The sequence below is a fragment of the Marmota flaviventris genome, chromosome 3 (genome assembly GCF_047511675.1).
Source record: "Marmota flaviventris isolate mMarFla1 chromosome 3, mMarFla1.hap1, whole genome shotgun sequence".
Taxonomy (NCBI): Eukaryota; Metazoa; Chordata; class Mammalia; order Rodentia; family Sciuridae; genus Marmota; species Marmota flaviventris.
Genome location: NC_092500.1, coordinates 178,696,219 through 178,708,686, shown reverse-complemented (window position 1 = coordinate 178,708,686; position 12,468 = coordinate 178,696,219). Strand labels below are relative to the sequence as shown.

Below are 12,468 nucleotides of genomic sequence, written 5' to 3'. Positions count from 1 at the left end.
TCATTGTGTCCAACCCCGCTTTAAAACTGAGATAGTGCTTTTCATAATATGCATATTATAAGCACTCAGTGCACGATTCTGAGGTTGTGCTGGAGAACACCTGATGGCACTGTTATGTGGGGCTCTCTGTGCCTGTCTAGTTTTTGCCGTATTGCTGTTCTCAGGTGATCTAACTATTGCTTAGTCTCATGAGTTCTTTGTACAATCCATGTTTTTTCTCCATGGGGGAGGTTGTTGACCCTTTTTATCACATTTTCCCCATTTCTATCCATCCTCATCATAGGCTTTCCTGCCGCCCGAGGCTCAGCCGTAGCACTGCGCATCCCATTCCAACGGTGACTCCCTCTGCTGCACCCAGCCCAGCACCATGGGGACGGCTCAGGTACTGTGTGATCCAGCTGCTCCTGCTCCCTGTATTTGTTCTTTGGGGTGCTCATGCTTAAGCATTTCCTCATGTGATGGGGCTCTCTGCCCCAGGTGGGGGTACTGGGACAAGGCCCACAGTTCAGCCGCCAGAGGGCCCAGGGGTGGCTGGAGAGGGCTCAGTGGGCTGAACGTTGATGCGAGGAGGCCAAGCATGCCTGAAGGCCAACCAGGGCTGTAGGCAGACACTTTTCCAGTCAGATAGAGGCGCGTGTGAACCTGGAAATGTGGCGTCTGTTTCTGTATGTAGCTGAGAAGCAATGAAGCATCATGGTGATCGAGGTCCACCTGAGGTGTTGGCTGGCTGTTGAGTGTGCCCAGCGGAGCCCACCCAGGCATGAGGACGTGACTGAGCTAAGTGCCCAGCCTCACAGCTGAGCTTTCCTAATGGCGGGCTGGCTGCCTATGTGATTTCAAAGCTGTCTCGTGGAATCCGGATGCTGTGGCTCCACTGTTAGGTGCAGGGGGAGAATCTGCACCCTCGGAGCTGAGACCTGGTGAGATATGGTGAGTAGGATACAAGCTTCACTGTGCAGACCTTTCCCTGTTCTCTTCCCTGATACCACAATGGAAGCATCCAAGTCCTGAGGCCCTCCCGGGAACACAGGGGCTCCAGTACCAGCAGGGCCCGCTCATCTGAGTGTACCCAAGTCCTGGGTGCTCCTGGGAGCACAGAGCTGCAGCAAGTGTTTGAGAGCAAGGTTATGGCATTTACCCCTCCTGGTGCCAGTGTTTTGTTTTTGCTTCCTAGAAAGAGGTGTTTCATTTGTCTTGTGGAAAGGAAGTGGGTATTATGCAAAATATGTTGTTATTTCTTACTTCAGAAAAGATCTGATAAAAATTGTCCAAATTTCACAGGGATAATTGTAGCCACGGCTGCCTGTGGTCTTCCTCCAGTCTCTTTTCTTCTGTCTCACTCAATGGCAGCTTGAAGCTCTTGTACAGGGTTCTAGCACTTTCTTAATGATTTGATAGGCTCAGAAGATAGTGTTGATCTCCTGCTGTTGCACAAGGTCACTTGGGCAGGAACTGCTGCACTTTTGCTGGGACCTCAGGAGTTTGTGAAGGGTTTTGGAGGGGAGGGGATCTAAGACAGTTTTTTTTTTTTCCTCCTCTTACTATCTGTTTTCTCTTTGATTCAGCAGAGACAAGCAAGCTCTTCAGTAAATACCCTGCATCTGGCATGGGGCAGTTACATATTTGTTCAAGGAATTTGGATTCTTGATTGGAACTCTGGGTCATTTAAGCTCATCTGTTAAAAGGATAGAGGGCACTGTGTAGCCTTCTGACAGGCCTGGGTGAAGCATTCCCACCCCTCAGCCCCCTGCAGGGCAGGCCCAACAGGACAGAAGGCCTGTGATGGTGGCAGGGCCCTCCTTCGTGCTTGCTGCTACACAGGGCTATTGGGTGGCAGGATGTGGGGTTGGGGTGGGGAGAGTAGGGGACTGTTCCTGCTCTAACTGTCAGGGGTGTTGGAAAAATCTTTTGTCTTGTTCAGACTGTTTTATGTTCTGGGTAGGGTCACTGGCTACACAGGGAGCTGTCACGCACGTGTAGGGAGGTGATTCAGAAGTGTGGGGTGGCCACAGCAGAGACATGCCGGAGTCCACTGCTGTCTGCTCATCCACCCTCCCCCTTCTCTTGCCCTCAGGTTGTCCAGTGACTTGTTTTTATGCCAAGATGAGTGTTCCCTGGCTGCTAGCACCCATCTAGCACCATGGACTCTGTTCCTCCCCTGCAGCCCACTTCACTCTGCAGCCATATACTAAGCAGGGATGCAGATGCAGCCTGTGCTGCCTTAGCAAGTCTGCCACATGCTGGTTCACTTTTCCTATGTGAGGATACAGGTGACATATCCAAGAGAACCATGGGTGGCTGATGGAGCTCTGGTGTTTGGTGCCCACCCTCGCCTCTGCACCACCTGCCCATCTCCCCGGGCTGCAGCCCTGCTGCTTGGGTCTCTGCCTTATGCTGGAGGTGGATGATGGGCTGGTGGCTGTGTCTTCCACCAGCCTTTCCCACAGATGTGGTCCTGTTGGTAAGTAGCTCTAGACACGCCCTCTTCAGTAGCAGAAAGTCCCAGCACTCCACAGTGTGGGTGGCTCACACTCACTTCCTGTTGGCCTGTGGATCCAACTCGGTCCCAGCTAGATTCACTGGAGTCCCCTCAGCTCCCCTGACAACTGGCCCCTTCTGGGAATTCCACCTTGGGTGCCCTGACACCGAGGCAGCAGCTGTAGATATGTAAGGACCAGGAGCTTGAGAGATGCTACCCTGTGGTCCTCAGGCTTCCTGGAGCCATGTACTCCTGATGTAGAGGAGTAGCAGCGTGTGTCAGCCCAGTCCTGGTACAGGGCATATCCCCATCCTGTGGGAACAGGCTTTTAGGACACCTCCCAGCCCCCCACTGCAGGGAGGAGCTGCTGCTGCGGTCCCTGACCCCAAAGGCCCCACAGGGTCTCCTGCAGAGGATCCCTCCACAGCTCCAGTGCTGCTGAATGGGCCCTGGAACTGAGACTGCCACAGCCTGCAGCTTTGTCCTGGTTGGAACAAGGCACTTTGTTGGACTGTGGCTGTGGAGGGTGGTACTCTGGGGGATGCACAAACACTGCTGCCATTCCCATCGCGGGAGGCCATGGGGCTCTTCCTGGCCTGGCAGGCTGTGCAGCAGGGTCCCTGGCCCCCACAACTGGATGCCTGCAGGGTGAAGGCCACATGCACCTGTATACAGAGCCAAGTGTCCCCTGCGAGCTCATCCGTCCCCACAGAGAACCATAAGCTTTGGACTCAATTGGTGTGAAGCTGTTTTTAGTTTGTGGGGTCTGTAATGATGTCGCCTCTCTTGTTCTGCATGTTGCTAATTTCTTTTCTTCATCAGTCTGAGGTTTATTAGTTTTACTGATTTTTTTTCCCTCAATGAGCCAGATTCTGGTTTCACTAGTTTTTATTGTTGTTTTTATATTCTGTGCTTCACTGATGTCTCCTGTGGTCTTCGTTATTTTCTTTCTTCTGTTCATTTTGGTTTTAATTTGCTCTTCATTTTTGTTCTTTTGAAGGTTACAGCTAAAGTCATTGAACAGACTGTTCTTTTCCAGTACAGCATGAGGAATTCATTTAGATTTCCCTGGGATTTTCTGCCTTGCTTGCTGCCAGATCTTCGTGTACGCCCATAAACATTCTTGGAGGTAGTGAGGCTGCTTGGAAGCCATGCGGTCCTGAGGTTTGTTGATGGAGTCTACCCGGCCTTCTCCCTGCCTGCTCTGGGGCTCAGGAACCCTGTGACTGCTGTGACCCCACCCTCTTCAGCTGTTGGTGACCTTACTGACTTGGTTTTACGGATTGTGTGTTCTTGCTTTCCAGCTATGTTTGGGATTGACTTTTTTTTTTTTTTTTTAAATAAATCTCTCTAGTGTGGGGATTTAAGAAGGGAGAGAGAAGATAACGGATATCCTCGTTTCCCTACCTCCCTCTCCCTTTGCTTTGTTTTACTCCAGCTTCTGCATATGAGAGAAAACATTCAACCTTTGAGTTTCTGAGTTCGGCTAATTTTACTTAGCAGGGTATTCCCCATTTCCATCCAGTTACTGGCAAGTACCATAATTTCATTCATTTTTTGTGACTGAGTAAAACTCCATTTTACACACACCCACACACACACACACACACACACACACACATTTGTAAACATTTATAATACACAAATATTATGAATACATTTATGTGTGTGTGTGTGTGTGTGTGTATCTCACAATTTTTTAATGCATTCATCTACTAGTGGCACCTGGGTTGATTTCATCATTTAGCTTTTGTGAATTGTTCTGCTATAAATATTGAGGTAACTATCACTATAATATGCCAATTTTAGATCTTTTGGTGAAATACCAAGGACCGGGATAGCTGGGTCATGTGGTGGTTCCATCCCTAGTTTTCTGAGGAATATCCATACTGCTTTCCAGGGAGGTCATGGTAATTTGCAGTCCCACCACCAGTGGTTAAGTAGACCTTTCTCCACAACCTCACCAGCATTTATTGTTCATTTTCTTGATAATTGCCGTTTGACTGGAGTGAGAGGCAATCTTAGTATAGTTTTGATTTGCATTTCCCTGGTTGCTACAGATGTTGAACATTTTTTCCCAAATATTTGTTGGCCATTTGTGTTTCTTCTTTTGAGAAATTTTTGCTGAGTTCTTTTGCCCATTTATTGATTGGATTATTATTATTTTTTTGGTGTTTAGTTTTTTGAATTCTTTATGTATTCTGGATATGAATCCTCTATCAGAGGAATAGCCAGCCAAGATTTTCTCCCATTCCGTAGGCTCTCTCTTCAATCTCGTAATCATTTCCTTTGCTGTGCTGAAGCTTTTCTGGTTTGATGGCATTCCACTTATTGTTTCTTGGTTTTATTTATTGCACTTTGGGGGTCTTGTTAACGAAGTTGTCCCAGCACCTATATGATGGAGTGTTTACCCTACCTTTTCTTCTAGCAGTTATAAAGTATCTACTCTAATTCCTAAGTCTTTGATCCAGTTCAATTTGAGTTTTGTGCAGGGTGAAAGGTAAGGGTCTAATTTAATTTTTATATGTATAGCTGTCCAATTTTCCCAGCACCATTTGTTGAAAAGGCTGTTTTTTCCTCCAAGACATGTTTTTGGCAACTTTGTCAAATATCAGATGGCTATGGGTTTGTGGATTTGTCTGTGTCTTCTATTCTGTTCCATTGGTTGTCTTGTCTATTTTGATGCCAATACCATGCTGTTTTTGTTATATAGCTCTGTAGTATAATTTCAGATGAGGAATTATGATACCTTCTGTTTGCTTTTCTTTCTTAGTATTGCTTTGGCTATTCTGGGTCTCTAATTTTTCCAAATGAATAGAAGAATTGTGTTTTTTTTTTTTTCTAATTCTGTGAAGCATGTCATTGGTATTTTGATGGAAATTGCATTGAATATATATGTTTCTTTTTCTAGTATGGCCATTTTGACAATACTGATTTTGCCTATCCAAGAAGATGGAATATCTTTCCATTTCTAAGATCTTTTTCTATTTCTATCTGCATTGTTCTATAATTTTCATTGTTGAGCTCTTTTTCTTTTTTGGATAGATTATTTCCTAAGAATTTAATTTTTTTGTGGTTATTGTAAATGGGATGTTTTTCCTGATTTCTTCTTAGGCTAAATCACTGTTGGATTATAGGAAAGCTATTGATTTGTAGGTGTTGCTCTTGTATCCTGCTACTTTGCTAAACTCATTTATAAGCTTTAAAAGTCTTCTTGTGGAGTTTTTTGGGTCTTCTAGATATAGGACCATATTGTCAAAAGAGATAGTTTGACTTCTTTTTTTCCTATTTGTATCCCTTTTATTGCTTTTTCTAGCCTGGTCACTCTGACTAATGTTTTGAAAAATATATTGAATAGGAGGGATGAGAGTGGACAGCCTTGTCTTATTCCTGAACTTAGAGGAAATACTCTTCTTTTTTCTCCATTTAGTATAATATTAGCTTTGGGTTTGTCATTAATGGCCTTAAAGATGTTGAGGTAAGTTCCTTTGATACCTTGCTTCTCCAGTGTTTTTAACATGAATAGGTATTGGATTTTTATCAAAGACCTCAACAGATGCAGATCTGTTGAGATGATCATGTAATTTTTGTCCTTAATTCTGTTTAAGTGGTGCATTATACTTATTGATTTGTGTATGTTGAACCCACTTGCATCTCTAGAATGAAACCATCTTGATTGTGGTGTATTATCTTTTTAATAAGTTTTTAATGCCATTTGCTAATATTTTATTAAGAATTTTTGCATCATGTTCATCAGGGCTCTTTCTGTAATTTTTTTCCTTGCTGCATTTTTTAAAATTAGTTCTAAACAGTTATACATGACCATAGAAAGATCTTCAATTCATTGTACACAAATGGAGCAGAAGTCTTCACTTTTCTGGTTGTACATGAATTAGAGTCATACCATTCATGTAATCATACAAGTACCCAAGGTAATGATGTCCATCTTATTCCACCATCTTTTCTACCCCTTTGCCACCTTCCCTGCTCCTTTGCCCCATCCAAGTTCTTCCACTCATCCCACATCCCCTCCCCCATTATAGATTAGCATCTACTTATCAGAGAAAACATTCAGCTCCTGTTTTTTGGGGGGATTGGCTTATTTTGCTTAGCATGAAATTCTCCAACTCCATTCATTTATCTGCAAATGCCATAATATTACTCTCTTTTAATTCTGAATAATATTCCATTGTGTATTGTACCACAGTTTCTTTATCCATTCGTCTATTGAAGGGCATCCACAGTTTAGCTATTGTGAATTGTGCTGCTGCAAACATTGATGTGGTTGCGTCATTGTCATATGCTATTTGTAAGTCCTTTGGGTATAGACTGAGGAATCAGATAGCTGGGTCAAATGGGGGATCCATTCCAAGTTTTCTAAGGAATCTCCATACTGCTTTCTGTTTTGGTTGCACCAATTTGCAGTCCCACCAGCAGTGTATGAGTGTGTCTTTTCCCCCACATCCTTGCCAGCACTTATTGTTGCTTGTTTTCTTAATAGCTGCCATTCTGACTGGAGTGAGATGAAATCTTAGAGTAGTTTTGATTTGCATTTCTCTAATTGCTAGAGATGCTGAACATTTTTCCATGTATTTGTTGATTGATTGTGTATCACCTTCTGAGAAGTGTCTCTTCAGTTTATTAGCCCATTTATTGATTGGGTTGTTTGTGGGGGTTTTTTTGGTGTTAAGTTTTTTGAGTTCTTTGTATATCCTGGAGATTAGTGCTCTATCTGATATGCATGTGGCAAAAATTTGCTCCCAAAATGAAAGTTCTCTCAAAGGTACAGAATAGAAGACACAGAGACAAACCCACATAAATACAGTTATCTTATGCTAGACAAAGGTGCCAAAAAATACATTGGAGAAAAGATGACCTCTTCAACAAATGGTGCTGGGAAAACTGGAAATCCATATGCAGCAAAATGAAATTAAACCTCTATCTCTCACCATGCACAAAACTCAACTCAAAATGGATCAAGGACCTAGGAATTTGACCAGAGACCCTGCACCTAACAGAATGAAAAGTAGGCCCAAATCTCCATCATGTTGGATTAGGCCCTGACTTCCTTAACAAGACTCCTAAAGTGCAAAAAATAAAATCAAGAATCAATAAATGGGATGGATTCAAACTAAAAAGCTAATTCTCAAAGAGGTGAAGAGAGAGCCTTGATGCATCTTTGTCTGGTCTTGGTATCAGGGTTATACTGGATTCATAAAAAAGTATTTGGGAGTGTTACCTCCCTTTTAATTTTGTGGAAAGTCTGGTGTTAGTTTTTCTGTGAAGTTCTGGTAGAACTTAGCTGAGAATCCATCCAGTTTCTGGGATTGTCTTTTTTAGAAGGCTTTTAATTGCTGTTTCAATTTCATTACTTGATATTGGTCTATTTAGCTTTTCTATATCTTCCTGATTCAACTGGGGCAAGTCATATGAGCTAGAAATTTGTTGATATCTTCCAGACTTTCCAATTTAGTTGAGTATAAATTTTCATAATAGTTTCTGATAATCCTCTGGATTTCAGAAGGGTCTTCTTTTTCTTTTTCATCTCTGATCTTGTTGGTTTAGTCTTCATACCCTTTCTTTTGGTTAGTTTGACTAAGGGTTTGTCAATCTTATTTATCTTTTCAAAGAACCAATTTTTCCTGGAATGATCCTGTATATTGGTTTCTTATTCTCAATTTCACTGATTTTAGCTCTGATCTTAATTATTTCCTGTCTTCTACTTGTTTTGCAGTTAGTTTGTCAGTCTTTTTTTCTAAGGCCTTGAGGTGGAACATAAACTTATTTATTTGGGATTTCTCTAATTTTTTAATTGGGCACTCAGTGCTATAAAAGTTCCTCTTAGAATTGCTTTCATAATGTCCCAGAGATTTTTATGTTGTATCTTTGTTCTTGTTAATTTCTAAGAATTTCTTTATTTCTATTTTCATTTATTCTTTGATCCATTCTTCCATTTATGAGAACCTTGTTCAATATCCATGTGTTTATATGGCTTAAATTATTTTTTCTACTGTTGATTTCTAGCTTTAGTCTATTATGATCTGATAGGATATATGAGATTATATCAATTTTTTTTTTGTATATGCTAAAATTTGATTTTTGGCAAATGATCTAAGATTTGCTTTTTGGCCTATAATATGATCTATTTTGGAAAAACTTCCATGTGCAACTGTAAATTTAGCTCTTTTGGGACACAATATTCTGTAGATGTTCATTAGGTACATTTAATTTGTAGTGTTGTTTAGGTTGAAATTATTTTCATTGATTTTATGTTTTGATGACCTCTCTATTGGTGATAAGACTGTTGAAATCATCCAGTTTATTGTGTTGGTGTCTACATGGTATTTAATATCATGGAGTATTTGTTCCATGTAATTGGATGCATTGACGTTGTTGGCATAAGTGTTTACTATTATTACATCTTCTTGTTGGATTGCTCCCTTTACTAGTATGTAATGACCTTCTTTGTCTCTTCTGATTACTTTTTGCTTGAACTCTGCTTTGTCAAATATGAGATAGTAATTCCTGCTTGCTTTAATAGACCATATGCTTAGAATATTTTTTTGCCATCTTTTTACCTTCAGCTGGTGGATGTCTTTGCCTATAAGATGAATCTCTTGAAACCAGCATATAATTGGATCTTGTTTTTTTGATCCACCCTGCTAATCTGTGTTTTTAATTGGGGAGTTGAGACCATTAACATTCAGCATATATGTGGATATGTGTTTGTGGTTTCCTGCCATTTTGATATTTTGCTATATTTTATCTTATTTTAATTCTTATTTAATGGATTATTCTTCTATTGAACTTCCTCTGTTTGTGAGCTTTTGGAATTGTTATTTAGTTCCTGTGTGTGCAGTTTATCTTTGAATATTCTTTGTAGTGCTGGCTTGGTATTCATGAAAATTTTAATTTAATCTTATTGTTGAAAAGTTTTATTTCCCTCTCAAATTTGAAATTGTGTTTTGCTGGGTGTAGTATCCTCAGCTGATAGTTGTTTTCTTTTAGGGCTTTGAATTTCCCGTTCAAGGACCTCCTTGATTTTAGGGTCTGAGATGAGCCTTTTTGGTTTGCTTCACATTTGTGACTTGCTGTTTCTCTCTTATGGCTTTTAATAATCTTTCCTTATTTTCTGTGTCAGATATTTTGATTATGATGTCTTAGTGAGCTTCTCATTTGAGTGAGTCTATTTGGGGTCCTTTAAGCATCCTGTACGTGGATGTCTATCTCACTTCTGATATGGCAACAGTTTTCCATAACTATCTCATTGAAAATGTTCTTTGTATCTTTTGTTTGTGTCTCTGTGTTCTTTTTTATATCAACAATTCTCAGGTTTGGTCTTTTAAAGTTGCTCCAGAGTTCTTATAGATTCTGGTCGTGTGTGTTCTAAAATTTTTTCCCCTTATTGCCTTCTTTGCATTCAAGATCCTATAGCCCGTCTTTAATGTGTGAAGTTCTATTTTCAAGGGTGAGGTTCTGTTTTCTACACCATCTAACTGTTAGTGATGCCTTCAAGTGAGTTTTTAATTTGATTGATTGTGCCTTTCATTTCTAGGAGTTCTGCTTGGTTTCTTGTCACTGTTGCTATTTCTTTATTAAAGTGGTCTTTCATCTTCTGTAATTGCTCTCTTAATTTCTTCCTTAGATCTTCTTTTAGTTCATTGAACATTTTAATAATCAGTTCTTTATAATCTTTCTCTAGGTTTTTATCACTTCACTACCAGTGGGATTCTTTGTTGTGGAATTGTGGATTTTGGGGGAGACTTGTTTGCCTGTTTTTTCATGTTTTCAGAGCCCTTGGACTTGCTCATCAATTGAGGTGGATTCCTCCATCTCTTTTTTTTTTTGTGTGTGTGTGTTTGTTCTTTTGTGTGTAATTAACTTATTTGTTCTGGGACTTTTCTCTGTTGTTGATGTCTGTTTAGATGCCCGAGGTGGAGCCTGAGTTCCCTCTCTAATTGTCTTTACTTGGGTGGGGCCTGAGCTCTCTCTCTGACTGTCTTTACTGGGGTTCTTGTTAGTTTTAGGACTTTTGTCTCCCTACTTTCTTTATGGCTGAGTAAAACCCCATTGTGTATATATACCACATTTTCTTAATCCATTTATCTATTGATGGACATCTGAGCTGATTCCATAATTTGGCTATTGTGAATTCACAGAAAGAATTCTTAGCATTAGTTCCAGGTCCAGCCTCAATCATTCCGAATGTAAAAATCTAATTAATTTTGTAAAAGAAAATTCTCATTCTTAAGGCAACCGTGAATAGACCTGTGTTGCTCAGAGATGAGGAGTAAGTAGGAATAAAAATTAAATAGGAACCATTTATTATCTTAAATGTCTAAATAGAATAGATTCACATTCCAAGAACGGTGTGTATCAAAACAGCATTGTTCCTTTCCATGTGGTAAAGAATCTTTGGATTTTACTTAGGTTTTGGAATGCTGTCTGATTTCTTCAAATGTGCTTAACTTTGACAAATGTAACTTTTTGTCTTTATTAAGCCAGTGTCCTATTTGGCTTTAGTTTCTGTTTGTCTAAGATAGGAAGAGTCCATAATGCCTTATCCCCCTCCCCCTTACCGGTAGGACCTTAAGAGCAGGATGTCACCTGTCACACCTGCAGAGAATCCGGTCTCTGATGTTTCATGAGAAGATAGGGGCAGAACGTGTAAAAATAGCCAATATTTGTGTGTTGGTTGGAAACCTGGGTTTTGATTGAGGTTCTTCAGTGTGGGGGCAGATGTGTCCCACTCCTGTTCTTCTACTACCTGTAATGTGAGAGGCGGCTTTGCTTGTGACTCCAGAGTCCTTTTAGTTCGTAGGGACTTCTAGTTATTGGGAGATGAGGATCTTCACTTTTGTAGTCAATTCCAGCTCCTGTACTTCAGCAAATTAGGAAGTAAATTTGCATTTAAAAATAAAGCATAAAAATTATTTATATAAGTACCTTCTTTTAAGCTAATTATTATAGAATTATCAAAACTATAATTATAGATTCTTTTAAATTATTTATTATTTTCTCTGTTTAAAAACTGTGTCTCATGGAAAAGTGAACACAAACAAAATGAACAAAAAATGTTCAGAGATTGCCACTAATGGATGATTTTGGTTTATTTCACTTCGTTTTCTGTGCGGAAGGTTCTCTTCCTTCTTTCCCTCCTTTTCCAGTTCATGAATTGCATGGTTGGGTCATTTACTCATTTCAGTATTACTGGGATTTTTTTGTTTCTCAGATTGACATTTGAGTTCAGCTTTATCATGTTTTATATATAAGAATTAATTCTGAGTAGTCATATCTGGAAAAGAGCCCCAAACACAAATCGCCCATTTTTATACAATTTTTGCATTTCTGTCTTCAGTCCTGTATTTACTCTGAATAGATGTAGGACTCTCCTTACTTCTGCTGCAGATTGGTTGTCTAGTTGTCACACCCTCCACTGAGAGATGCTGCTGTCAAGTTCCTGACATGGGCATCACTGGGCCCGGGAACATTCATCAGTTCATAGTGCACTTTTATTGTACTTCCTTCTGTTGTTTTTCTTTGCAAACATTCATGTTGCTGCTTTGTAGTGTGGACTTTAAGCTACGTGGCCATGTGGGGAGCCCAATCAGCACCTTGGGAGAGGCCACATATCCCAGCAACAGGGCTGCATTGTGGCACCCTCCTGTGCTGACAGCAAGTCTACTGGGTTTGTAGGCACAAGAGCTTGGGGAGCAGGTCGGGAAGCCGTGATGTTGCCAAGCCCTTCCCAGACTTCTTGGGGAGGGGCGGAGCAGAGCTAAGCGAGCTCCTCTGTGCCTGTGCAGTGGAGAGCTCATGACCACAGTGTCTTATCCTCCGAGGTCCAAGAGCATGCCTCGTGGTTGTGCAGGTCACAAGGTTGACACCGGTCTCCTGGGGCTGAGATCAAGGTGTGTAAAGGGCTCAGCTCATCCTGGAGCCTTTGGGCAGGTCAGCCATGTGTCTTTTCCTTCTTCCCCAGATCCTGG

At 40.9% G+C, this 12,468-nt stretch overlaps 1 protein-coding gene across 1 annotated transcript in view; it reads left to right on the top strand.

Moving 5' to 3' along the window:
- The window catches only part of Dlgap2 (DLG associated protein 2), a 589,656-nt gene that overhangs the window by 78,828 nt on the left and 498,360 nt on the right, over positions 1 to 12,468 (top strand). Inside the window, exon 2 of the mRNA XM_071610646.1 lies at positions 284 to 382. Coding sequence (XP_071466747.1) covers positions 368 to 382 — 15 coding nt within the window. The 5' untranslated portion in view covers positions 284 to 367. The remainder of the gene's footprint in view (positions 1 to 283; positions 383 to 12,468) is intronic.